This window comes from Triticum dicoccoides, chromosome 2A, assembly GCF_002162155.2.
Source record: "Triticum dicoccoides isolate Atlit2015 ecotype Zavitan chromosome 2A, WEW_v2.0, whole genome shotgun sequence".
Taxonomy (NCBI): Eukaryota; Viridiplantae; Streptophyta; class Magnoliopsida; order Poales; family Poaceae; genus Triticum; species Triticum dicoccoides.
In genome coordinates, this window is record NC_041382.1 from 623522874 (window position 1) to 623547772 (window position 24899).

The 24899-nt window shown below is 46.6% G+C and overlaps 2 protein-coding genes across 2 annotated transcripts; both read left to right on the forward strand.

The window, feature by feature from the left end:
- The first annotated feature begins 509 nt into the window (after positions 1–509).
- LOC119355822 (UDP-glycosyltransferase 73C6-like) lies at positions 510–2170 on the forward strand. Its single transcript, XM_037622703.1, has one exon. It carries the CDS (start codon positions 593–595, stop codon positions 2057–2059), a length of 1467 nt encoding a protein of 488 aa, XP_037478600.1. The 5' UTR covers positions 510–592; the 3' UTR covers positions 2060–2170.
- Positions 2171–3388: 1218 nt separating this feature from the next.
- Positions 3389–15158, forward strand: LOC119358020. Its single transcript, XM_037624751.1, has 3 exons — positions 3389–3625; positions 3719–4036; positions 15041–15158. The coding sequence occupies exons 1-3, from the start codon at positions 3603–3605 to the stop codon at positions 15156–15158; spliced, it is 459 nt and encodes a 152-aa protein (XP_037480648.1). The 5' UTR covers positions 3389–3602.
- Positions 15159–24899: the final 9741 nt, after the last annotated feature.

A 24899-nucleotide genomic window follows, 5' to 3' on the forward strand; every position in this document is an offset into this window, starting at 1 on the left:
AAATATGACCGGATGGGAATTTAATGGGCCCGAGATGTCGAAGTCTTACGTGCCTGATTTCCGGACTCACATAAAGCCCCCGACTTTGCTTCCATTGACAAGAAAAAGTGTGGTCGGATCATTTGACGGACTGATACAAGTCTGCCTTGGATGACATACCACATGTATGCAGATGGTTTATGAGTCCGCGTTGATGTGCTAGGGAAGACATCAAAATACAACTACCGGAGAAACAGTTGTTTAAGAGCAGGTAGTCGAGCTACGGAAGAAGGGAAGGCAGTTCTGCTGCACTGCGTGGAATGTTCGTTCGTCTTTGCCCTTTGAAGCCCCGACCACCGCCCAGGACAACTAATTTCCTAGTTTATCAAATATCAATCATGGAGCAATAAGACCGCTACTTGCGTCTGCATACGCATGTGCACCCAATGTGTCGACACACATCGCGCGGGTCACGGAACCTGCATATAAAACAAGATCCTACCCAGCAGCTCGTCGCACACAAACTAAGAGCCATAGTTCCCATCTCATAATTTTCAGTCATACCAAACTTTGTCGAATTTGTGGACACCATAGTGCAGCACAGTAACAGGCAATGGAGACCGCCAGAAAGCCTCACTTTGTGCTCGTCCCATGGATAGGAAGCATCAGCCACATCGTCCCCATGACGGACATCGGCTGCCTTCTCGCCTCCCATGGAGCGTCGGTCGCCATCATCACGACGCCCGCCAACGCGTCGCTTGTCCAGAGCCGCGTCGACCGTGTCACCCTGGGCGGCACGGCGCTCGCGGTCACCGCGATCCCCTTCCCGGCCGCCGAAGCCGGCCTGCCGGAGGGGTGCGAGAGGTTGGACCTGATCACGTCCCCCGCCATGGTGCCTAGCTTCTTCGAAGCCAACAAGAAGTTCGGCGAGGCGGTGGCGCAGTACTGCCTTCGGGATGCGCAACGCCGGCCGAGCTGCATCGTCGCCGGGATGTGCCACACGTGGACGCTGCCCATGGCGCGAGACCTCGGCGTGCCCTGCTACATCTTCCACGGCTTCGGCGCGTTCGCCTTGCTCTGCATCGAGCACCTCTACAGGCAAGGCCGGCAAGAGGGGATTGCGTCTCCGGACGAGCTCGTCGACATCTCAGTCCTGCAGGCGTTCGAGTGCAAGATCCTCGTTAGGCAGCTGCCACCGCATTTCTTGCCATCCACGTCCATGGGGAGCGGGGTGATGCAGGAGGTCCGGGAGTTCGACATGGCCGTGGACGGCGTCGTGGTGAACAGCTTCGACGAGCTGGAGCACGGCTCCACGGCGCTTCTCGCGGCCGCCGCAGGCAGGAAAGTTCTCGCCGTGGGGCCGGTCTCTCTGTGCTGCGCACCTAGTCTCGACCCGCAGAGCGATGACGCGAGGCGGTGCATGTCGTGGCTGGACGGCAAGAAGGCCAAGTCCGTGGTGTACGTGAGCTTCGGCAGCGCCGGGTGCATGCCGCCCGCGCAGCTCATGCAGCTCGGCATGGCCCTGGTCTCGTGCCGCTGGCCTGTCATGTGGGTTATCAGAGGCGCTGACTCGTTGCCCGACGACGTGAAGGTGTGGCTACGTGAGAACACCGACGGCGACGGCGACGCGGACAGCAAGTGCCTCGTGGTGCGCGGGTGGGCGCCGCAGGTGGCCATCCTGGCGCACCCGGCGGTGGGCGGATTCATGACGCACTGTGGGTGGGGCTCGACCCTGGAGAGCGTCGCCGCCGGCGTGCCCATGGTCACCTGGCCTCTGTTCGCCGAGCAGTTCGTGAACGAGAAGCTGATCGTGGACGTGCTTGGCATCGGGGTGTCCGTCGGCGTGACAAAGCCAACGGCCAACGTCCTGACCGCTGGCAAACATGGCAGCGGAGAGGCGGAGGCGGAGGTTGGGGCGGAGCAAGTCAACAGCGCTCTGGAGAAGCTGATGGATGGAGGGGATGAAGGGGAGGACATGAGGAGGAAGGCTCTGGCATGTAAAGCGAAAGCAAACGCTTCTCTGAAGGAAGGTGGGTCGTCGTACAACAATTTAGAGGAATTGATTCAGTCTTGTGTCTGAAAATTCGACTGGGCAGTCTTAGCTAATGGGATGAGAATATAATTTCTTTGTGTCGATTGTTCCTGCAGTATAAGCCAAAATGCCAATAAAGGACTGAAGTTTCTAACCCTACTTTCACCTCTTGACTTTCTACCAAACCCACAGCAGTTGGTATTCAGTGTTTAACGGAAATCCCTCCTTCGCCCAGAGCGAACATACCTGAACAAGTGTCTGAAGTCCGACCCACTCTCACACTAAACGTAGGGGCGCAGGCAACTCGAAGCAAATCACCCGTGAAAATATAATAGCAAGTGAGGAAAATACTCGATATCGAAATTTGTATGTGGCCCAGTCATTTTACGAGAAGTGCCACATTTATATTAATAACATCAATAGATTACAGCAAATGTAGCATCTCTCTCAAGAAATCTAAAGAGATAGCACACCAAGAGAAAGTACATGAAACACTCCCAACAAAGGAATTATGCAGAAAAATCCTTCTTCATTCCTGCAACCACCAACACATTGACCAAAAACTTCGACCACCGCTGTCCCCGAAGTGTCCGCCGGAAAGGAGAAGAAACGGTCTCCACTAAGCAAAAATTCAAAAGAAAACCATGCTGAAATTTGAGATGGGCTATAGGCCCATATAGCAATTTCTGAAAAATCTCTAAGGGCCCATGTGGGTTATATGACGGTAGGTGTAGTGGGAAGTTTAGTCCCACCTCGCTAGTGGAAAAAGAGTTGGAGTGGTTTATAAGGGTTTCTTTCTACATGCTATTGGAGCTTGAGAAGAGAAGAGGCCCTCGCGCACTCCTCCTCCGCCGCCCGCCTCGGCACGACGCGGGTTGCGGGATTGAGCCGAGCTCACACCTACGCGCTTATTGTTGCCAGTCACTAAGAGCATCTCCAACAGGCGCGCTAAACAAGCGTCACGCCGCAAAATCCCCCGTTTTAGCGCGCGCGCAACCCGGCGGATGGCTCCAGCGGGCGCGCAATAACCGCGTGCGCGGTATAAGCAGTTGGGCGCGCGCTAGGAAGCGGTACGTCGCGCGGTGTATTTGCGGCACCCGCTTCCGCGCGCGGCACACACGACGCTCGCGCTGCGCTCTTCTTCTCCCCCTCCAAAGCCCCGCGCGCGCCGGCGCCGGCGACCCGCACCCACGGACGCACGCGCCGGCACCCCGCTCACCCCGTCCTATAGTCGCGACCCCCCTCCCCCGCCGCCGCCACAAATCCTAGCCCGGGTGGCGTTGGCCTCGCCTCCGCCGGAGCTCCTCCGACGAGCGGCTTCGCGCGTGGCCTCTTCATGCCGCCGCGGATGACCTCGGCGGCGGGTGGCTTCGCGCCGGCGCCGGCCCGAGCCGCCGCCCCCTCCTCCTCAAAGCTCCCCAATGCGGCGCGGCCAAAGAAGGGCAAGACATCGGCGAAGAAAAACAAGGCGGCGGACGACTCCGGCACCTCCAAGGCGAAGAGGAAGAAGCTTGCGGGGCGTGCGACGGGCGCGGCGGCTGCCGAAGCGCCGGCAAGCTCACTCGTTGAGCTGGCGGCCGGCGCGCACAACATGTTCGACGAAATGCCTCCAAGGTAAAAAAATTCTAACTTTTCATTTTTTGTTATTTTTTGAATGCATTCGTCACATATAGATAGCTTATTTGCATTGTGCAAAAAAATTTGTAGTCTCAATGATGATGCATACATGTCAACGATGGGTGTTGGCTCCAACAATTCGCATTGGTCTCAAATCAATGACATGCATTTTCAAGACCATGAGTTCGAGGTGGACAAGGAGGGTGAGGGCATTGTCGACGCACCGAAAGGAAGAGCGGGCAATTACACCAACACCGATGACATCTTACTATGCAATACTTGGTTGCAAGTGTCGAGGGATCCATCCATTGGAGGTGATCAAAGTAGAGATGCTTATTGGAACCGGATTAAGGAACACTTTGATGCTCGCAACGTGAGTGGAATTGACCGCTCCAACCGATCACTTAGGTCCCGGTGGTCGACAATCAACTCGGATTGTCAAAGGTGGGCGGCTTGTCAAAAGGCGGTTGACAAGTTGAACCCAAGTGGCACAAATGAGGACGATAGAGTAAGTGCCATTTCATCTTACATGTTGGTGCTAAACTTGCTTTGTTTTGCTTGTTGTTGGTGCTAACTTGCTTTGTTTTCATGTAGTACAACATTGCGCAAAACTTGTTCAAAGAAGAGGAGAGGAAAACCAAGAAGGGGAAGATCAAGAAAGGAAGGGTCTTTACTTTGCCTCATTGCTATGATGTGTTGAAGGATGATGAGAAATGGAAGAAGCGTGAAGATTTGGATGATTTGCATTTGAGCGACAAACGGAAGTGAACAATTAAGTTGGATGATGATGATGAGGAGGATGATGCATCAAGTGATGATGGCAAGAGAAGCCCCACACCCAACTCGGTTTCATACTCGAAGCCAAAGCGGCCGGATGGGTGCAAGAAAGACAAAACCGAAAAGAAGAAGAGGAAAGGAGATGATGAGCTCCAAAATGCTATGGAAGCTATTGTGAAGGCAAGAAAAGAAGCCAACGAGGTGAGGAAAATGGCAAGGACCCAAGATGCCGCGGTCGAGGAGAGAAGGTTGGCGGCCGAGGAGAGGAGAGTGGCGGCCGAGGAGAGGAAGGTGGCTTTGGAGGAGAGGAAGGTGAGCAATGAGGAGCGAACTAGATTGTTGGAATGGGAGAAGCACTTGTTCTTCTTGGACACAACTAACCTCAATGCGGCGCAAAAGGAGTATGTCAATCTTGCCCAACAAGAAGTCTTGATCCAAAAAAGAGCCATGGTTCGTGCAATGGGTGGCGGTGCCCTCGGCGCAATGGGTGGCGGTGGCATCGGCGCCATGGGTGGCGGTGGCATCGGCGCCATAGGTGGCGGTGGCCTCGGCGCCATGGGTGGCATGGGTGGCTTGGGTGGCGGTGGCTTCGGCGCCATGGGTGGCATGGGTGGCTTTGGAGCACCCCCCGACGCTATGGCCACGATGGGAGGCATGAGTTTTGCTTCTCTCATGGGAGGCATGGGTGCACCTCCGGCCTCCATGGGCGGAATTTCTTTCGATGAGCCTCCTCGCACACATTCCCATGAATATGCCGTTGAAGATCTTGCCAACACCGTCGGAGCTTCACGTGATGCGGTGCGCGATGAGGAGAGGGAGGAAGATTCATCTTTGGAGGCGGAAGAATCGTCTTCCGAAGATGAGGACGAGGACGAAGACGAGGACGAGGACGAGGAATGATGTGTCTTTCCTTTGTGTATTGAACTTGATTTGCATTTTGAACTTGGTTGGATGAACTTGTGGGCATGAACTTCATCAACTTGTTTGTGTGAAATTTTTATTGTGTTGAAAATGTGCATCATTTTGTGTTGAAATATGCCATATGCAATGCACCGGCGAGTCGCGCACGCTGCATTTTGGCGCGCTGCTGGAGCGACGCGTGCGTGCTGCATTTTAGCGCGGCCGCTGGAGCCAGCGCTGCGCGCCGCGCCAAACCAGCCGATGCGCGTGCGGCATATGTGTTTTTTGCGCGCGGCGCGACCGGCGCCTGTTGGAGATGCTCTAACGGAGAGTTCTCTGACAGTTGGGCCACGATCTGAGACGTCTGATCGTGGGCTGTCACAGACTCGGACGTGGGTCGAGCCCATGTCTCTCCACGCGGCTGCGTCTATATAAGTGTGCGGTGTCTCCTAACCCTAGCCGCCACGAAAAAATCACATCTACTCCACGCGCACGCCCACCGTCGCTCCCTACTGCTGCCGCCAGTGACTCCATCCCGTCCGCCGCGTACATGGTCGACGGGAGAGCAGGTCTCCGAAACCACGCCCTTCTGGTTCCTGTACGGGGTGAGGAGCGAATAGGTTTTTGGGTAGCGATTACGCGACTGCTCGCTTCCGATCGTCTACTTCCTCTACGTCCGCGTCGCCTTCATCATCACCATGTTCACCGACGCCGAACGTGCCGCCGCCGAGAAAACTGAAGCCGACAAGAAGGCCGCCGAGGACACCGCTGCCGCCACCAAAGCCGCGGCCTCTGCATGGCCTACTGGAGGGTATAACTCGTTTATCCTGCTCCTACTGTTTTCTATTTTAGCCATGCTAGCGTTATACGTAGATCTTTCTGTAATTAGCGTAGTATGTGCTAGCTTGACTGAATATCAGTATGTGTTTATTTGTGTCAATGTCGTGCTAGTGATTTACTCGTGGATTAATTTAATCGAGAAATTGCCTATTTACTCAACAATCCAAAAACCTATTATGTGTAGGAATTTTTCGGCAAGTGGCTTTGCCGCTGCACTGAAACCGGATAAGTTTACCGGTACATACTTTAAGCGTTGGTAGACTAAGACCATGTTATGGCTCACGGCTATGAACGTGTTCTGGGTCACCGGTGTCTCCACGGGAACGATTGCTCCTGAACAGGAGAAGGCGTTCAAGGAGGCTACCGTTGTGTTTCTCGGAGCAGTTCTTAGCATGATCGGAGATAAACTGGTCGATGCATATTTACATGTGCATGTCGCCAAGGACTTGTGGGAGGCGCTCGAATCTAAATTCGGGGCCGCCGATGCAGGGAGCGAGATGTATATTATAGAGCAGTTCCACGATTACAAGATGGTTGAAAACCGTCCTGTATTGGAGGAAGCTCATGAGATAATATGCATTGTTAAGGAGCTTGAACTTCTTAAGTGCGAGTTATCGGGCAAGTTTGTTGCGGGCTGCATAATCGCTAAGCTCCCTAATTCCTGGAGGAACTTTGCCACCACTCTGAAACATCAGAGGCGTGAATTCTCCGTGGAGGATGTCATTGGCCATCTGAGTGTTGAGCAGAATTCGAGGGCAAAAGACTCGCATGGAAAAGGGACCGAAGGGACTTCTGTCACCAACATGGTGAACCAGAGGAACCATAACTCCCACAAGCCCAAGGGAAAGAACGGTGTGCAACAAAATACCAACTTTAAGAAGAAGGGTAAGAAGACCTTCAAAAAGAACAAGAAGGATGAGGGCTGCTTTACTTGTGGTTCGGTTGAACATTGGGCCAACAAGTGCCCAAACAAGTACAAGAAGCCAGGACAGGACTCCAAGTCTGTCAACATGATTGTGGGCAATAATGAGAATGGTGCATCTGGGTACGGTAATTTATTTACTGTTTTTCAGTGTTTCAACCCAATGATTGGTGGGTGGACACAGGTGCAGGTGTTCATGTGTGTGCTGACATTTCATTGTTCACTTCTTACTAGGTCACAGGTCACGGGTCCGTATTGATGGGGAATGGCGCGAGTGCTTCTGTTCATGGTGTTGGCACAGTCGATCTGAAGTTTACTTCGGGAAGGATCGTGCAGCTGAAGAACGTGCAGCATGTCCCCGCCATCAAGAAGAACCTCGTTAGTGGCTCCCTTCTATGTAAAGAAGGGTTTAAGTTGGTTTTCGAGTCTAATAAATTAGTTGTTATGAAATATGGACTCTTTGTTGGAAAAGGTTATGAGAGCGGAGGGATGTTCCGCCTTTCCCTCGCATATTTTTGTAATAAAGTAGTGAACCATATTCATTCGAATGTTAATGAATCTGAAGTTTGGCATTCACGTCTTTGTCACATTAGTTTCGGTGTTATGACGCGGCTAGCCAAGTTGGATTTAATCCTGAGTTTCACCTTAGCCAGAGGTTCTAAGTGCCTTTCATGTGTGCAAGCTAAGCAACCTCGCAAGCCTCACAAGGTCGCGGAGGAGAGACACTTGGCACCATTAGAACTCATACATTCTGATCTTTGTGAGATGAATGGTGTGTTGACTAAAGGTGGAAAGAAATACTTCATGACATTGATAGATGACTCCACTAGATATTGCTATGTGTATCTGCTAAACACTAAAGATGAGGCTCTACACTACTTTAAAATCTATAAGGCAGAAGTTGAGAAACAACTTGAAAAGAAAATTAAATGAGTCCGGTCAGATCGTGGTGGAGAGTACTTCTCGAGTGAGTTTGATTATTTTTGTGCGGAACATGGCATTATTCATGAGAGGACGCCTCCCTATTCACCCCAGTCAAACGGGGTTGCCGAGCGGAAAAACCGTACTCTAACTGATTTGGTTAACGCCATGTTAGATACATCGGGTTTATCCAAGGCATGGTGGGGGGAGGCTATATTGACGGCATGTCATGTCCTGAATAATATTCCGACAAAGGATAATGAGATCACTCCCTATGAGAAATGGACAAAGAGAAGGACAACACTCTCGTACTTGCGTACTTGGGGCTGTTTGGCGAAAGTCAATGTGTCGATCCCCAAAAAGCGTAAGCTTGGCCAAAGACTGTGGACTGCGTTAATTTGGGTTACGCTAAGAACAACGTTGGCTATAGATTTCTAGTAGTGAAATCTGAGGTACCTGACCAGAAGGTCGGTACAATTATGGAGTCTAAGGATGCTACATTCTTCGAGGATATTTTTCCTATGAGAGATATGCAAAGCACTTCTAGACAGGAATCTGAGGAGACTCCTGAACCTGCCATTCCTATGGAATATTATGAACAAACACATTATGAAAATCCTGAGGAGGATGATGAGGAAACCCTTGGTAGGGGCAAGATACAAAGGACTGCAAAGACCTTTGGTGATGATTTCTTCGTGTACCTCGTGGATGATACTCCCACTTCTATTTCAGAAGCGTATGCCTCTCCAGAAGCTGACTATTGGAAGGATGCGGTCCGTAGCGAGATGGATTCCATCATGGCTAACGGGACATGGGAGATCACTGATCGTCCCTATGGTTGCAAACCACTGGGGTGTAAGTGGGTGTTCAAAAAGAAGCTTAGGACCGATGGTACTATTGAAAAGTACAAGGCTAGGCTTGTGGCGAAGGGCTATGACCAGCAAGAAGAGGAAGATTTCTTTGATACTTATTCACCTGTGGCTAGACTGACCACCATTCGAGTATTACTCTCGTTGGCGGCCTCACACGGTCTTCTCGTCCATCAGATGGATGTTAAGACGGCTTTTCTAAATGGAGAGCTAAAGGAGGAAATCTACATGCAACAGCCTGATGGCTTTGTGATAGATGGTCAGGAAACAAATGTGTGCAGGTTGATAAAATCTTTATATGGCCTGAAACAAGCACCTAAGCAATGGCATGATAAGTTTAATACAACTCTGACATCTGTTGGTTTCATTGTTAATGAGGCTGACAAATGTGTATACTATCGCCATGGTGGGGGCGAAGGAGTTATACTGTGCTTGTATGTTGATGACATACTGATATTCGGAACAAACCTCAAAGTCATTGAGGAGGTCAAATCGTTTCTATCTCAGAACTTTGAGATGAAAGACCTTGGTGTGGCTGATGTTATCTTGAACATCAAGCTACTGAGAGATAATGAGGGTGGAATTACACTTCTGCAATCCCACTATGTTGAGAAGGTGTTGAGTCGTTTTGGATATTCGGACTGCACGCCATCTCAAACACCATATGATCCTAGAGTATTGATTCGAAAGTCCAAAGGCATGGCTAAAGATCAATTGAGATACTCTCAAATCATTGATTCACTGATGTACCTAGCGAGCACAACGAGGCCTGACATCGCGTTTGCTGTGAGCAAACTGAGCCGGTTTGTTTCCAAACCGGGTGATGTACATTGGCATGCTGTTGAGAGAGTTATGCGCTATCTGAAAGGTACTATGAATTATGGACTTCACTATACCGGATATCCGTCGGTACTTGAAGGGTATAGTGATGCGAATTGGATCTCTGATGCTGATGAGATGAAGGCCACAACTGGGTATATGTTTACTCTTGGAGGTGGCGCCGTTTCCTGGAAGTCTTGCAAGCAAACGATCTTAACGAGATCGACAATGGAAGCAGAATTAACAACATTAGACACATCTGGTGTTGAAGCGAGATGGCTTCGAGATCTTTTGATGGACTTGCATTGGTCGATAAACCGGTTCCGGCTATCCTTATGAACTGTGACAATCAGACTGTCATCACCAAGGTGAAGAGTTCAAAGGACAACATGAAGTCCACCAAACACATAAGAATGAGATTAAAAGCTGTCAGAAAATTAAGAAACTCCGGAGTGATAGCGTTGGACTATGTCCATACGGCTAAGAATCTGGCAGATCCCTTTACGAAAGGGCTATCATGTGTTGTGATAGATAATGCATCGAGGGAGATGGGTATGAGACCCACATGAGGTGCCATGGTAGTAACCCAACCTATGTGATCGAAGATCCCGTGAATTAGGACCTGGGAAAACAAGCCAGTGGTGAACTGAGGAGAGTAACTATACTAACGCACTCCGTTGGAGATGCAATACTCTCGATACTGTATGGTAGGATGACTATTGTCTTAATGTGTTTCAAAGCTTATGTAAGCAAGATGCTATCCTACAAAGCGATCTTTGGAGGAACACACCTATGTGAGCCCGACTGCTAGTCATAGTCTATGAGATTGGGGTGATCTCTAGTAAGCTCATGAATAGGCCAGGAGTGTGACTTATATGCTCCACCCGAGGGGTCAGCCTTCGGCAACCTAGTACTAGTAAGACATATAGTGAAACTTCTTCACGCCAAACTGACAATTCAAGGCATAGTCCATTATTCAGTTGTGAAGGAGTGTAGCTACCTGCTCTAGGTGAAGTTCAACCTTAACAGGTCTTCACTGACACACTGGTATATCAAAACAACAATTGGAACAGAGGGCACAATGGGCCCTCGAGATCTGGTGGGGGATTGCTGAAATTTGAGATGGGCTCTAGGCCCATATAGCAATTTCTGAAAAATCTCTAAGGGCCCATGTGGGTTATATGGCACTAGGTGTAGTGGAAAGTTTAGTCCCACCCCGCTAGTGGAAGGAGAGTTGGAGTGGTTTATAAGGGTTTCTCTTCTACATGCTATTGGAGCTTGAGAAGAGAAGAGGCCCTCGCGCACTCCTCCTCCGCCGCCCACCTCGCCACGCCATGCCTCATCACGACGCGCCGCGGGTTGCGGGATTGAGCCGAGCCGAGCGCACACCTACGCGCTTATTTTTGCCAGTCACTAACGGAGAGTTCTCTGACAGTTGTGCCACGATCTGAGATGTCGGATCATGGGCTGTCACGGACTCGGACGTGGGTCGAGCCTATGTCTCTCCACGCGGTTGCGTCTATATAAGCGTGAGGTGTCTCCTAACCCTAGCCGCCACGAACAAATCGCATCTGCTCCATGCACACGCCCACCGTCGTTCCCCTGCTGCTGCCGCCGGTGACTCCATCCCGTCCGCCGCGTACACGGTCGACAGGAGAGCAGGTCTCTGAAACCACACCCTTCTGGTTCCTGTACGGGATGAGGGGCGAATAGGTTTTTGGGCAGCGATTACGCACTTCTCGCTTCCGATCGTCTACTTCCTCTACGTCCGCGTCACCTTCATCATCACCATGTCCACCGACACCGAACGTGCCGCCGCCGAGAAAGCCGAAGCCGACGAGAAGGCCGCCGAGGACGCCACTGCCGCCACCAAAGCCGCGGCCTCTGCATGGCCTACTGGAGGGTATAACTGGTTTATCCCACTCCTACTGTTTTCTGTTTTAGCCATGCTAGCGTTATACGTAGATCTTTCTGCAATTAGCGTAGTATGTGCTAGCTTGACTGAATATCAGTATGTGTTTATTTGTGTCAATGTCGTGCTAGTGATTTACTCGTGGATTAATTTAATCGAGAAATTGCCTATTTACTCAACAAACCATAGAAACAAAGCGCCGTTGTGAGACTTTGAACAGGTGCCACCGCGAACAACGCCCCACTTGTTGTTGTGGGTTGTCGACCAATGCAAATCTCCACCCCTCTTGGATCGCGACCCTAAAGTTCTCGAATGGCGATGCCGTCAAGAGACTTCAGAAATGTCAACCATCTTCTATCTCCCAAGAAACTCTTGGTGCACCATCGCTAGAATGTGACCGACATTACAATCAGGAACCGAGCCAAGTTTCATGCATAGAGGGAGCGAGTTTGCTCATGGAGGCGGCAAAGCTCTCATGGCGTGAGAAAATCTGGCTACGACAGCCACTATCAGCGAAGAAGGACTTCGCTGAGGGGGGAGGCGGTCTAGCCCGCCTCCCTACCCTTAAATTTATGATTGGTTCCTGTCGTGTGTCCTCCATGGCTCTAGTTGGGCAAGTCATACAGTGAGTACCATCATGTTATTCTCTACAACATATCTTTGGTGTACTGCTTATCCATGATTAACAACCAAGCAAAAACTTTAATGTTGAGAATGCAACCACTCTTCTAGATTCAATTAAGCGAGGGATTGAAACAATAGATTGTGTATCAACATATAATAGCTCTTGGCTCTGTAAACACCATCACCTTGCTTCCAATGACATTTATCAGTCTAAATGCAAACTATGATCCAGTACTAGAATTTTATAGAGAACAGAATTCGGCAAAAGGCTGTTTAGATAGAGGCAAATGAAACAAAATGGTTTTGTCCTCACAGTCAAACACCTCCTCAACAGAGAAAGATCCATCCACAACATATGAAAAAAAATGTCTTTTAAACCTCTCTTGGAGTGGAATATCATACTCCCACAATTTCCAACAACTTGGCCAAAATAGGACAGAATCCCCTTGGTGAACTTCCCTTTTGATTTTATTTTTATTTTTGGCTTTCATTTATTTTCCTTTTTTGTATTTCCTCCCTTTTCCATTTGTTTTATAAAGGAAGGAAATTATTTGACAAATACAAGAATACTTTGCTTAAAGACATGGACCATTTTAAAATTATACAAATACTTTAAAAATCGACAACCACTTTTTGATAATACGAACATTTAGTAAAATAAAAGGTGTGAGAACTTTTCAAATTACATTTTATAAAATACATGGTTATTTGGAGATTTTAAAATATATATATATATATATATATATATATATATATTGCGAAAAAAGAAAAAATAATAATTACAGGAACCTTTTTCAAAATAAGTGAACACATTTTTAAAAATACACAAAACATATTTTACAAGTACAAGAAATTTATTGATTGATTGATATTTTTTATAGCACACAAATATTTTGGTTCTTTCATTATTGAATTGATTATAATTTTTATATATTTTTAGCAAAAAATTAAAAAAAATGCTTGTGGGCGCCAACCGAAAGTTTCATGGCCTTGAGTCATGTGGGCGATGAGGTTCGTCATCGGCATGAATGTTGATTTAACTGGCTACCCCATCTGGATAATCATGCTAATATTAATGTTGATGCTTCACTTGCAAGAGCAGGCGGCTTTGGGGTTGTAAGTGCAACATGTTGTGACCAAACATGTACCTTCCATGGGGCTCATTGTTTTCATGAACATAGGTGATCCAACAATTCTTGAAACTTTGGCTATCACGGAGGCCTTGGCTTTGGCCGGACCTATATATACAACGGATTTTTGTGGCATCTGATTGCAAGGTCATCATCGAAGCTATAAAAGAAGGCGGCGCTGGAACTTATGGAGTTGTGGTGCATGAAATAATAGAATGATCCTCTACTTTTAATGTTGTAATTTTAGCCATTAGTTTAGAACCTCGAACACCGAGGCTCACAATCTTGCAAAGCATGCACTATCATTGGGAGTTGGCCGCCATGTTTGTTTAGGAAATTCGGCGGTCTACTTTTCATCCGTGTAAACATTATGACAACCTAATAAAGATTTGCCATATTGCCACAAAAATGTTGATGCAATTGGCGAAAGGTCATATGGAGTGCATGTTTCTTCACGCGAGTGCAGGAGAACCCTAGACCTGTTCCTCCCATGGTCGTCACAACTTTTTGTTTCCGCCACTAGTAGAAGGTTGACTTGTCCAACAGAGCGGGCTCCCTTGTTGGTCTATATTTGTGTCATTTTATGGTCGGCATAGTTGTGGCTTTCGGGAGCTGGCGCCAATTTGGTGTATTAAGCGCCGGTTTAAGGCTATTTCGCGAAGCAGCGCACACCCCCTCCCTTCATTCGACTCTAAATGGGCCGACCCATGGAGCACACAAGAGAGAAGATTCCTCCTAGGTTTTGTGAAGCTTTCCAGACCAGTTTTAGGATATTTCGGGCCTGTTTTTTGTTTGTTTTGTAGACTAGTTTTTTATTTAGTTTTATTTAGTTTCCTTTATTCTTGTTTTTCTTTATTTTTCCTTTTTCATTCTTTTTCTTTTCCTTTTCATTTTAGCTGTGCAGACTTTTTTTAAATTTAAAATTTTCCTCAAAACTATTATTTTCCCAAATTCATGTTTTTTTAAACACAAGAACCTTTTTTCCAATCCTGTGTAATTTTTAAAAATGCATGAATATATTCAAATTCATTTTTTCCTGAATTTGTGTTCTTTTTCAAAATCCGCAATCTTTTTCAAGTTTGTGAACAGTTTTTCAAATCGGTGAACTATTTTCACATCCACAAACTTTTTTCATATCCGTGAACTTCTTTGTCAAGATGTACCTTTCAAATGTGATTTTTTTTTCAAATTCATGAACATTTTTTTTCAAATTCATGAACATTTTTTTCAAAATCATTGAACTTTTTTCTAATCCTCAAACTTTTTTCAGATGCTCAAACCTTTTTATCAAATCTTCGAGCCACTTTCAAAGTTGTGTTTTCTTCTCAAAATCATGATCTTTTTTGAATTCATGAACCTTTTAATTTATGAACTTTTTTCAAATCCATGAACTTGTTTGAATTCATGTTTTTCTCAAATTTTTGCCATTTTTTGTTGGATTCTTTTTTAGAAGTCAATGGTTGATCGTTCAAGTGGTCAACTGTTGACCAAGCGATCTGGGTTCGTCCTGGCGAACGATCGCGTCACCTTGTGATGGGCCGGCTTATATCTGTGGGCGTGTGGGCGCCAGAACCCCTAACGGACGCAGAAGGCGCCGATTAGGAGGTCTCCTTTTAGCACACCTTCGATGGAGAGTGGGCTTGGTTGTGTGTGTTTCGATATTTGAGAATGGGCTTGACACTTGTTGTATACTAGCAGTTGGGGCGCGCCATTGGTGCGCCACCTGAAAGGGAGTTTGGCTGTGCCTGGTAGGTGGCAGCAGCTTTCATTTGCCTTTTGTGGTCTGGATAACACTTGTGCTGGTAACTGTTGCTGAACTGATGAAAGCATGTAAATTTATTAGCTTGGTACAACACATACATCCTTTTCACTTCTCTTTTCTAATCTGGGTAGCACATGCCAATGGATAGCAATAAATAAAATAACACTAGAAGGAGCATGCTGCTGCTTCTTTGAAGAGAAAGATACAACGCAGAAGTACTATGCACGTACAAAATTGATCATGGAGGCCACTTGACTTCTTATGAAAAGAGAGCAAATAGCACATCAAAAGCAGATACCTGAATGACCTTAGTCCATTTCGGGCAGGTTGAACAACTCGATCAGCACGGAGGTGGGCGTCGTCATGGTGGCAGAACGATTAGTTGTATGGCGCTGGTTGGACATCGGCAGGATGGTGGCATTGATCCCCCGCCCTCGAGCCGCGGCTGCATCGCGAGAGAGGTGGTGTTCACAGGGAGAGGACCAATATGCTGCCTCTGGATTCCTGTGTGAGAGTCACCAGTAGACATGGCGGTGGCGCCGGCTCTCGCCTCCCAATCTCCAGTGGTGATGCCAGTGAGTTGGAAGGGTACAAAGAGGACTTGCAGAGATGCATACTCTGGCCAATCATCTGGATATGCATTACTTACAGGTAGTGAGTTTGATAAATGTTTAGGATGTTGCAAGTTATACCTTCGTTCGAGCTGAAATAGATAACTTTCTGACATTTTACAGTCTCTGTCCTCAGGCTAATAAGTAGTTGTAGTGTCAGGTGATCACCACTATCCAACTGCTTGGTGACTGAGACAAAAGTTCCTGATAAAACACATATTCAATTACAACAATAATTCCTAGGATTCATCAAACTGTTTTCATGCCTAGTCAGATAGATTAATGGAGTGCATCTTGAATAAGAATGCCATCAACACAAATGTAGTGCTTCTTAAAACAAAAATAGCATGAACAATGACGTGGTCTGCATCATATATATTAATGTTCTTCTCCTTAATACAAAAATGTGTGTTTGAGAAAAAATTAACAATGAGGTGCATACATGAGAAGAGAACACATATAGTTGCACGGTATCAACATTTTCGAACAAACATATTAGAAGTCCTGGATGAATTGGAAATATCCAGTTCTACTCTAAAGTAAGACAAGGAAAGAGACTATGTGTGAGTTTTGTTGATGGAAGAACCATGCGTGCTTCCAAGATCATAAAGGAAAACATGCCCATCATTTCTAAACTGTAAAACAAAAAGAAATCAAGAAAATATTATATATTATCATTGTGTAGTGTTGAATTCTTGGATCCTATTATCACCATCTCTGGTTCACAAACAATAAATAATTATCAGATGTCCACAAAACTTGCACTCAGAGATTATTAAAAATATAATGAAAGATAATAAAACAAAGTGAACAATTGCTCATAAGAGAAAACTTTATGTAGTGACACATATAGTTCATGGCATACTTATGCAAGAAAATTAACTACAGAACTTCAATAGAGTTAACCAAGTGCATATACTCCGCGACCTCTACCAAAACAACATGGACAATGCACTACAAGGTCGCCTACCTCATGTAGTTGATGTTGGTGCCACTGGGCATTGATGTCCCAGCACTCCATGGTTGTGATCCTGCCTCTAATAATCCTGCACAAGAACAAATCTCTACCCTCAGGACAGAGAGACGATCTGGCCATCCAAGACGAGGACGAGAGAAGCGTCTGCCTGGACAGTGAGCCCTATTAGCAGTAATAGTTTAGGCACTGAACCAAAATAGTTAGCAATAGTCTGAGAGTTTAGGCACTATTAGCAATAAGTTGAACATGCACAGGAAAACCTAGTAACTAAGATGCAACATGAATGACAGGTACTGACCAGAACAATCAGCAAGAAGTGGAAAATTCACAAGCTCCTACATGGACTCACCTTGAAGCTGATGCCTTGCATTACACGCTTGTCCCCAAAAGGAATTATGCACATCCCCAATCTGTCTCCCCAAATCCGAATTTGTAGACAAGCTAGAATCCTACACCACGATAAAAACAAAAGGCCATTCATCAAGCTGAGCTTAATTGGTAACAAGCAAGACATGAATACTAGAGTAGCAGATATGGCCAAATCGATAAAAGAAAGTGCAAACCGCACCTTAGTCGCAGAGCCGATATGCTGAGCAGATCAAACAACGAGCCAGATTTGATTATCAATTGATCACGGCAATTTCTGATAAAAAATTGTAATGTAATCCAACCATATGGGTTAATTTTAAGAGCAAACACATGATGAGAACTAGACGCTATATTCAGTAACATTGAGTTTCTTACGAAATCTGTTATGATCATGTGATATTCATCACGAAGTCAGAGACTTTGTAATCAACTTGTTATTTTGGTTTAACAATATATTTGAACTGTTTTATGTTATTATTTTCTGTCATGTTGTACTCATGCATAACTTTGCTTGCATGTAGTCACTTTTCAGCATATATAGTTGCAGTTGTTCAATCCATCTAACACACTATATACTGTACCACTTATAAAACTGGCATGGTGTCGGTTGTTTCTGTGTAGATCACTGCATTTTAAATGATAGTAACAAGCCCACTTAAGTTCACCTGGTCTTAAAGTGCGCATCACAACACATCTGATTTCACATCAATCTTCACATAGCCACATACAACAATCTTGCTCCAAATTTCACACAAGAAAAACCAAAACCATACGAACAGTCTTGCTCAAATCTCATACAAGAGAAAGCATAACAAACTGAAGCGGTAAGAAAGGCGCTGCAAATCGTACCTGAATGACAGAGACGACCAACTGAGTAGATGAAACAACGAACCAAATCTGATGATCAACTGACAAGTGCGATTTCTGAGAAAAGAAAAGAAAATTTAAGGTATCGCAATGAGGAGACATAAGAGCAAACACCTCATGAGGGTGAATGAACTGACACAGGTAGAAATCGAAAACCAATACAGAAACATCCATGAATATATAGGAAGATACCATGGACAACTACAACATTTTCCTCGCCAGCCACTCTACTCGTGCAGGTCGAGCCCGCCCAGATCACGCACTACCGTGACACCTTCCAATGGTTTTATAGATCATACCCGCTTGCCGCGGTGCCAGCCGCTATAGAAAATAGTGGAAGCGCTCCTACTCCTCCATGGAGGAGCCGCGTCATTTATATTGATTGTGGGTAGAAAACACCTCTGTCGTGGTTTATTTTTACAAGAAGGTTACCGATCTCTAGGATTCGGTTGTTACAGAAACATAACGATATAAGGATACAGGAGGAGATAGAGGAGATTTGAGATTACATGTCCAATTTGTTTATAACTCTATGTCTAACAGCCTCCCTTAGTCTCAACTATCCTAAATTAAGATTGTTCTTGAACTCTTCCAATGGCTTAACTTGCAAAGCTTTGGTGAACCCATCTGCAACTTGATCCTTGGAAGGAATAAACCATATCTCTAACTTCCTCTCTGCAACCCTTTCTTGTACAAAGTGAAAGTCTATTTCAATGTGCTTTGTTCTAGCATGAAAAACAGGGTTAGCAGATGATAGGTGATACGTCCATTTTGCATCATGCTTTTATATCGATATTTATTGCATTATAGGCTGTTATTACACATCATGTCACAATACTTATGTCTTTTCTCTCTTATTTTACAAGGTTTACATGAAGAGGGAGAATGCCGGCAGCTGGAATCCTGGGCTGGAAAATGAGCAAATATTAGAGACCTATTCTGCACAACTCCAAAAGTCCTGAAACTCCATGAAAGTCAGTTTTGGAATATATTAAAAATATTGGGCAAGGAAAGCACCAGAGGGGGGCCACCCACTGTCCACGAGGGTGGAGGGCGCGCCCCCTGCCTCGTGGGCCACCTGGAAGCCCCCTGATGCCCATCTTCTGGTATAAGCTGTCTTTTGCCTTGGAAAAAAATCATAAGGAAGGTTTCGGGATGAAGTGCCGCCGTCTCGAGGCGGAACCTTGGCGGAACCAATCTAGCGCTCTGGTGGAGCTGTTCTGCCGGGGAAACATCCCTCCGAGAAGGGGAAATCGTCACCATCGTCATCACCATCGATCCTCTCATCGGGAGGGGGTCAATCTCCATCAACATCTTCACTAGCACCATCTCCTCTCATACCCTAGTTCATCTCTTGTATCCGATCTTTGTCTCAAAACCTCAGATTGGTACCTGTGTCTTGTTAGTAGTGTTGATTACTCCTTGTAGTTGATGCTGGTTGGTTTATTCGGTGGAAGATAATATGTTCAGATCCTTTATGCACATTAATACCCCTCTGATTATGAACATGAATATGATTTGTGAGTAGCTACGTTTGTTCCTGAGGACATGGGAGAAGTCTTGTTATAAGTAGTCATGTGAATTTGGTATTCGTTCGATATTTTGATGAGATGTACGTGAAGGAAATATGCCCTAGAGGCCATAATAAAGTTATTATTTATTTCCTTATATCATGATAAATGTTTATTATTCATGCTAGAATTGTATTAACCAGAAACATAATACATGTGTGAATACATAGAAAAACAGAGTGTTACTAGTATGCCTCTACTTGACTAGCTCGTTGATCAAAGATGGTTATGTTTCCTAACCATAGACATGAGTTGTCATTTGATTAACGGGATCACATCATTAGGAGAATGATGTGATTGACTTGACCCATTCCGTTAGCTTAGCACTTGATCGTTTAGTTTATTGTTATTGCTTTCTTCATGACTTATACATGTTCCTAAGACTATGAGATTATGCAACTCCCGTTTACCGGAGGAACACTTTGTGTGCTACCAAACGTCACAACGTAACTGGGTGATTATAAATGTGCTCTACAGGTGTCTCCGAAGGTACTTGTTGGGTTGGCGTATTTCGAGATTAGGATTTGTCACTCCGATTGTCGGAGAGGTATCTCTGGGCCCTCTCGGTAATGCACATCACTTAAGCCTTGCAAGCATTGCAACTAATGAGTTAGTTGCGGGATGATGTATTACGGAACGAGTAAAGAGACTTGCCGGTAACGAGATTGAACTAGGTATTGAGATACCGACGATCGAATCTCGGGCAAGTAACATACCGATGATAAAGGGAACGACGTATTTTGTTATGCGGTCTGACCGATAAAGATCTTCGTAGAATATGTGGGAGCCAATATGAGCATCCAGGTTCCGCTATTGGTTATTGACCAGAGACATGTCTCGGTCATGTCTACATAGTTCTCGAACCCGTAGGGTCCGCACGCTTAAAGTTTCGGTGACGATTGTATTATGAGTTTATGTGATTTGATGTACCGAAGATAGTTCGGAGTCCCGGATGAGATCGGGGACATGACGAGGAGTCTCAAAATGGTCGAGATGTAAAGATCGATATATTGGACGACTATATTCGGACATCGGAAAGGTTCCGAGTGATTCGGGTATTTTCGGGGGTACCAGGGAGTTACGGGAATACGAGGAAGAAGTAATGGGCCTCATGGGCCAAGTGGTGGAAGAGAGGAGGCGGGGCGCGCGCCCTCCCTAGCCCAAACCGAATTGGACTAGGGGGCCAGCCCCCCTTTCCTCCTTTTCCTCCTTCTCCTTCCTTCTCCTTCTCCTCCTTCCTTTCCTCCTCCTAGTAGGAGTAGGAAAGGGGAGTCCTACTCCTACTAGGAGGAGGACTCCTCCTCCTAGCACGCCCATAGAGGGCCGGACGGCCTCCCCCCTTGCTCCTTTATATACAGGGGCAGGGGGGCACCTCTAGACACACAAGTTGATCAAGTTGATCGTCTCTTAGCCGTGTGCGGTGCCCCCTCCACCATAGTCCACCTCGATAATACTGTAGCGGTGCTTAGGCGAAGCCCTGCGTCGGTAGAACATCAACATCGTTACCATGCCGTCATGCTGACGAAACTCTCCCTCATCACTCGGCTGGATCGGAGTTAGAGGGACGTCATCGGGCTGAACGTGTGCTGAACTCGGAGGTGTCGTGCGTTCGGTACTTGATCGGTCGGATCGTGAAGACGTACGACTACATCAACCGCGTTGTGCTAACGCTTCCGCTTTCGGTCTACGAGGGTACGTGGACAACACTCTTCCCTCTCGTTGCTATGCATCACCATGATCTTGCGTGTGCGTAGGAATTTTTTTGAAATTACTACGTTCCGCAACAGTGGCATCCGAGCCACGTTTTATGCGTTGATATTATATGAACGAGTAGAACACAAGTGAGTTGTGGGCGATATAAGTCATACTGCTTACGAGAAGGTCACACTTTGGTTCGGCGGTATTGTTGGATGAAGCGGCCCGGACCGACATTACGCGTACGCTTACGCGAGACTGGTTTTACTGCCGTGCTATGCACACAGGTGACTAGCGGGTGTCAGTTTCTCCAACTTTATGTAACACCCTCGATGCGACTATAGCTCCCACGTGTCGAGGCATGACTTAGAGACATAATCGCATTGAAGGCATATGTCGCAAGTTAGGCAATCTTCACAACATCCCATGTAATATGAATAATAAAGGGGAGATAACATAGTTGGCTTACACTCGCCACATCAATCAAGTACATAAATAACATTACATCATCCAAACACTCAAGGCCCGACTACGGCGCCAAAATAAAAGAGAACCCAACATGCGACAACGGTCCCAATCACCCCCAACTGGGCACCACTACTGATCATCAGGAAAGGAAACATAGTATCGTTGAGAGTCTTCGTCGAACTCCCACTTGAGCTCGTACGCGTCTCCCGGAGCGGAATCATCAGGCCCTGCATCTGGTGTAATAGTAATCTGTGAGCCACAGGGACTCAGCAATCTCGCACCCTCGTGATCAAAACTATTTGAGCTTATAGGAATGGCAAGGTAAAATATGAGTGGAGCTGCAACAAGCGACTAGCAAGTATGGTGGCTAACTTATTCGCAAAAGAGAGCGAGAAGAGGAGGCAAAGCACGAGCGAGAAACTAGAGAGCAACCTGTGCAAACATTACTCCAACACCGTGTCCACTTCCCGGACTCCGCCGAGAAGAGGCCATCACGGTAACACACTCGGTTGATTCATTTTAGTTAAGTTAATGTTCAAGTTATCTACAACCGGACAGTAACAAATTCCCATCTGCCCATAACCGCGGGCACGGCTTTCGAAAGTTCAATCCCTGCAGGGGAGTCCCAACTTAGCCCATGATAAGCTCTCACGGTCAACGAAGGAATAGACCTCCTCCCAAGACGTTCCGATCAGACTCGGTATCTCGGTAACTCAAGACACTTCGACAGGTTAAAACAAGACCAGCAACACCGCCCGAATGTGCCGACAAATCCCGATAGGAGCTGCACATATCTCTTTCTTAGGGCACACTCAAATAAGCAATCCGTACAACTAAAACCAGCCCTTGAGTTTCCCCGAGGTGGCGCTGCAAGGGGCTCTAGTTTGGACCAGCACTCAGAGGAGCACTGGCCCGGGGGGGGGGGTTAAAATAAGATGACCCTTGAGTCTGCAGAACCCAAGGGAAAGAAAAGGCTAGGTGGCAAATGGTAAGACCAATGTTGGGAATTGCTGGAAAAGCTTTAATCAAGGCGAAATATCAAGGGGTTCCCATTATAACCCAACCACGTAAGGAACGCAAAATCAGGGAGCATAACACCGATATGACGGAAACTAGGGCGGCAAGAGTGGAACAAAACACTAGGCGAGAGGCCGAGCCTTCCACCCTTTACCAAGTATATAGGTGCATTAAGATAACATGGCAATATAATGATATACCAACAAGTAAATAAAAGATGTTCCAATAAGGAACGGCCTCCAATCTTCACCTGCAACTAGCAACGCTATAAGAGGGGCTGAGCAAAGCGGTAACATAGCCAATCAACGGTTTGCTAGGACAAAGGTGGGTTAGAGGTTTGACATGGCAATTTGGGAGGCTTGCAAGCAAGTGGTAGGCAGCGTAGCAATGGCATAGCAAAAGAGCGAGCAGGCTAGCATAGCAAAGATAGTAGTGATTTCGAGGGTATGATCATCTTGCCTGCACAGTTGTCAGAGTTGACTGGATCCTCGAAAGCAAACTCAACGGGCTCCTCGGTAGCGAACTCGTCTCCCAGCTCTACCCAAACAAGACAAACAAGCAACAAGGATACAATTAACCACGTGCAAACTCAAACAACACGATGCAAAGATGATATGCTATGCGGGATGCAAAATGCAAGATATGACAGGAAAATGCATGAACCTGGCCTCAACTTGGAAATCCAAGTGTGCCACTGGAAAGATGAGATGAAATCACTTGAAAACGATGTAAAGAACGCCGGAATCGGAGTTACGGTTTGGAAAAGGCAAGCGATTCCTAAATGACACCGGTCTGCGATTTACAGCAAGTAGGCATCTAAATGCAACGAAATGAACATGCTACAGCACCCAAACATGACAACAAAATACATGGCAGGGATGCACACAAGATGCTTAACAAAAGTCTAGCACTGAGCTACGGCCAATTCATCCATTAACAGGTTCAAACAAGCATGGCAAAAATGCAAACGGAAAACAGATTTCAGACTTAGTGAAATTAACACTTGTCTGGAATTTCAGATCATATAGCCCTCTTCGGAGCAACAAAACTACATGCTACAGGACCTGAACATGACAAAGCAAAGCATGACATGGAGCTACTCAAAGAGCTTAACAAAAGTCCCTTAGTGACCTTGAGCCAAAAGGGATCACAAAATATACTAACAAGCACACAAACATAGCAAAAACATAATCAGTTTTCAGACTTAGCGAAAACTGGGACATGCTGAAACATAACTCACGAAGGCATGTTTGCGAGCTCGATGCACTCACCACGGGGCAAGTCATGGCAAGACAAGCATACATCCCTTAAGAAGGCACAAAATGAAAGCTAGACATGGCAAGACAATGGCATAGCATGCACGGAACAACTACAATAACATAGGCAAAATCGCAAACAAGTTGACGATCTGCCCAGATTCACAACGAAGCAAAAGTAGAGCTCGATTGACTCAAGCTAGGGTGCTCCATAATTGCAAACAAAGACATGGATGGATAGAGCACTACAATATTAACAAAACTCCCTTACTGATCATCCTCAAAATAGGCACGGATCACTAGGAAACAACATGAACATATGGCATCGTGAACTAAACAATCCCAGGACTTAGTGAAATCACTAAGTCCCTGAAAACAGAAATAGCAAGTGCACCACTTTGCAAGCTTGCACAAGTCACCACACACATCCTAAAAATACATGGGTTGCACCTCTGGAAAGATGACAGAACCCTTAACAAAACATATGTAGAACTCACGGGCATATCATGCACACAATAATCATGGCAAAAATGACAAAAGTGCTAAACGGAGTAGCAGATCTGACAATTAACTCAAGTATCCCTCTTCTAACATCATTTTGGGCATCAAGATGAGCTCAAATGAAAATGATGCAATGGAATGCAATGATGTACTCTCTGAGATGAACATTTTTATATGCTAGACGCCCAAATCGGAGCTACGGATGCAAAGTTACGGAGCCTCGAACAGGGGCATATGGATCAAGAATTTCAGGACTTAGCAAAAAAAAAAACCTCGCGAAAATTAGGGTTTACTGTAGCCGTCTCGGATCCGATCTGGATCGGGGCGTGCGGAGCCCGAGGATCGCCGACGAGCCTTGCCGGCTCCGGCGAGCGAAGAAGCAGCGGGGAGGCGCGGGTCCGATCGGTGGGGTCGGCGGCTGGCGGCGCCGGGCCCGGCTCCGGTCGCCGGAGTCCCGCGGCGGG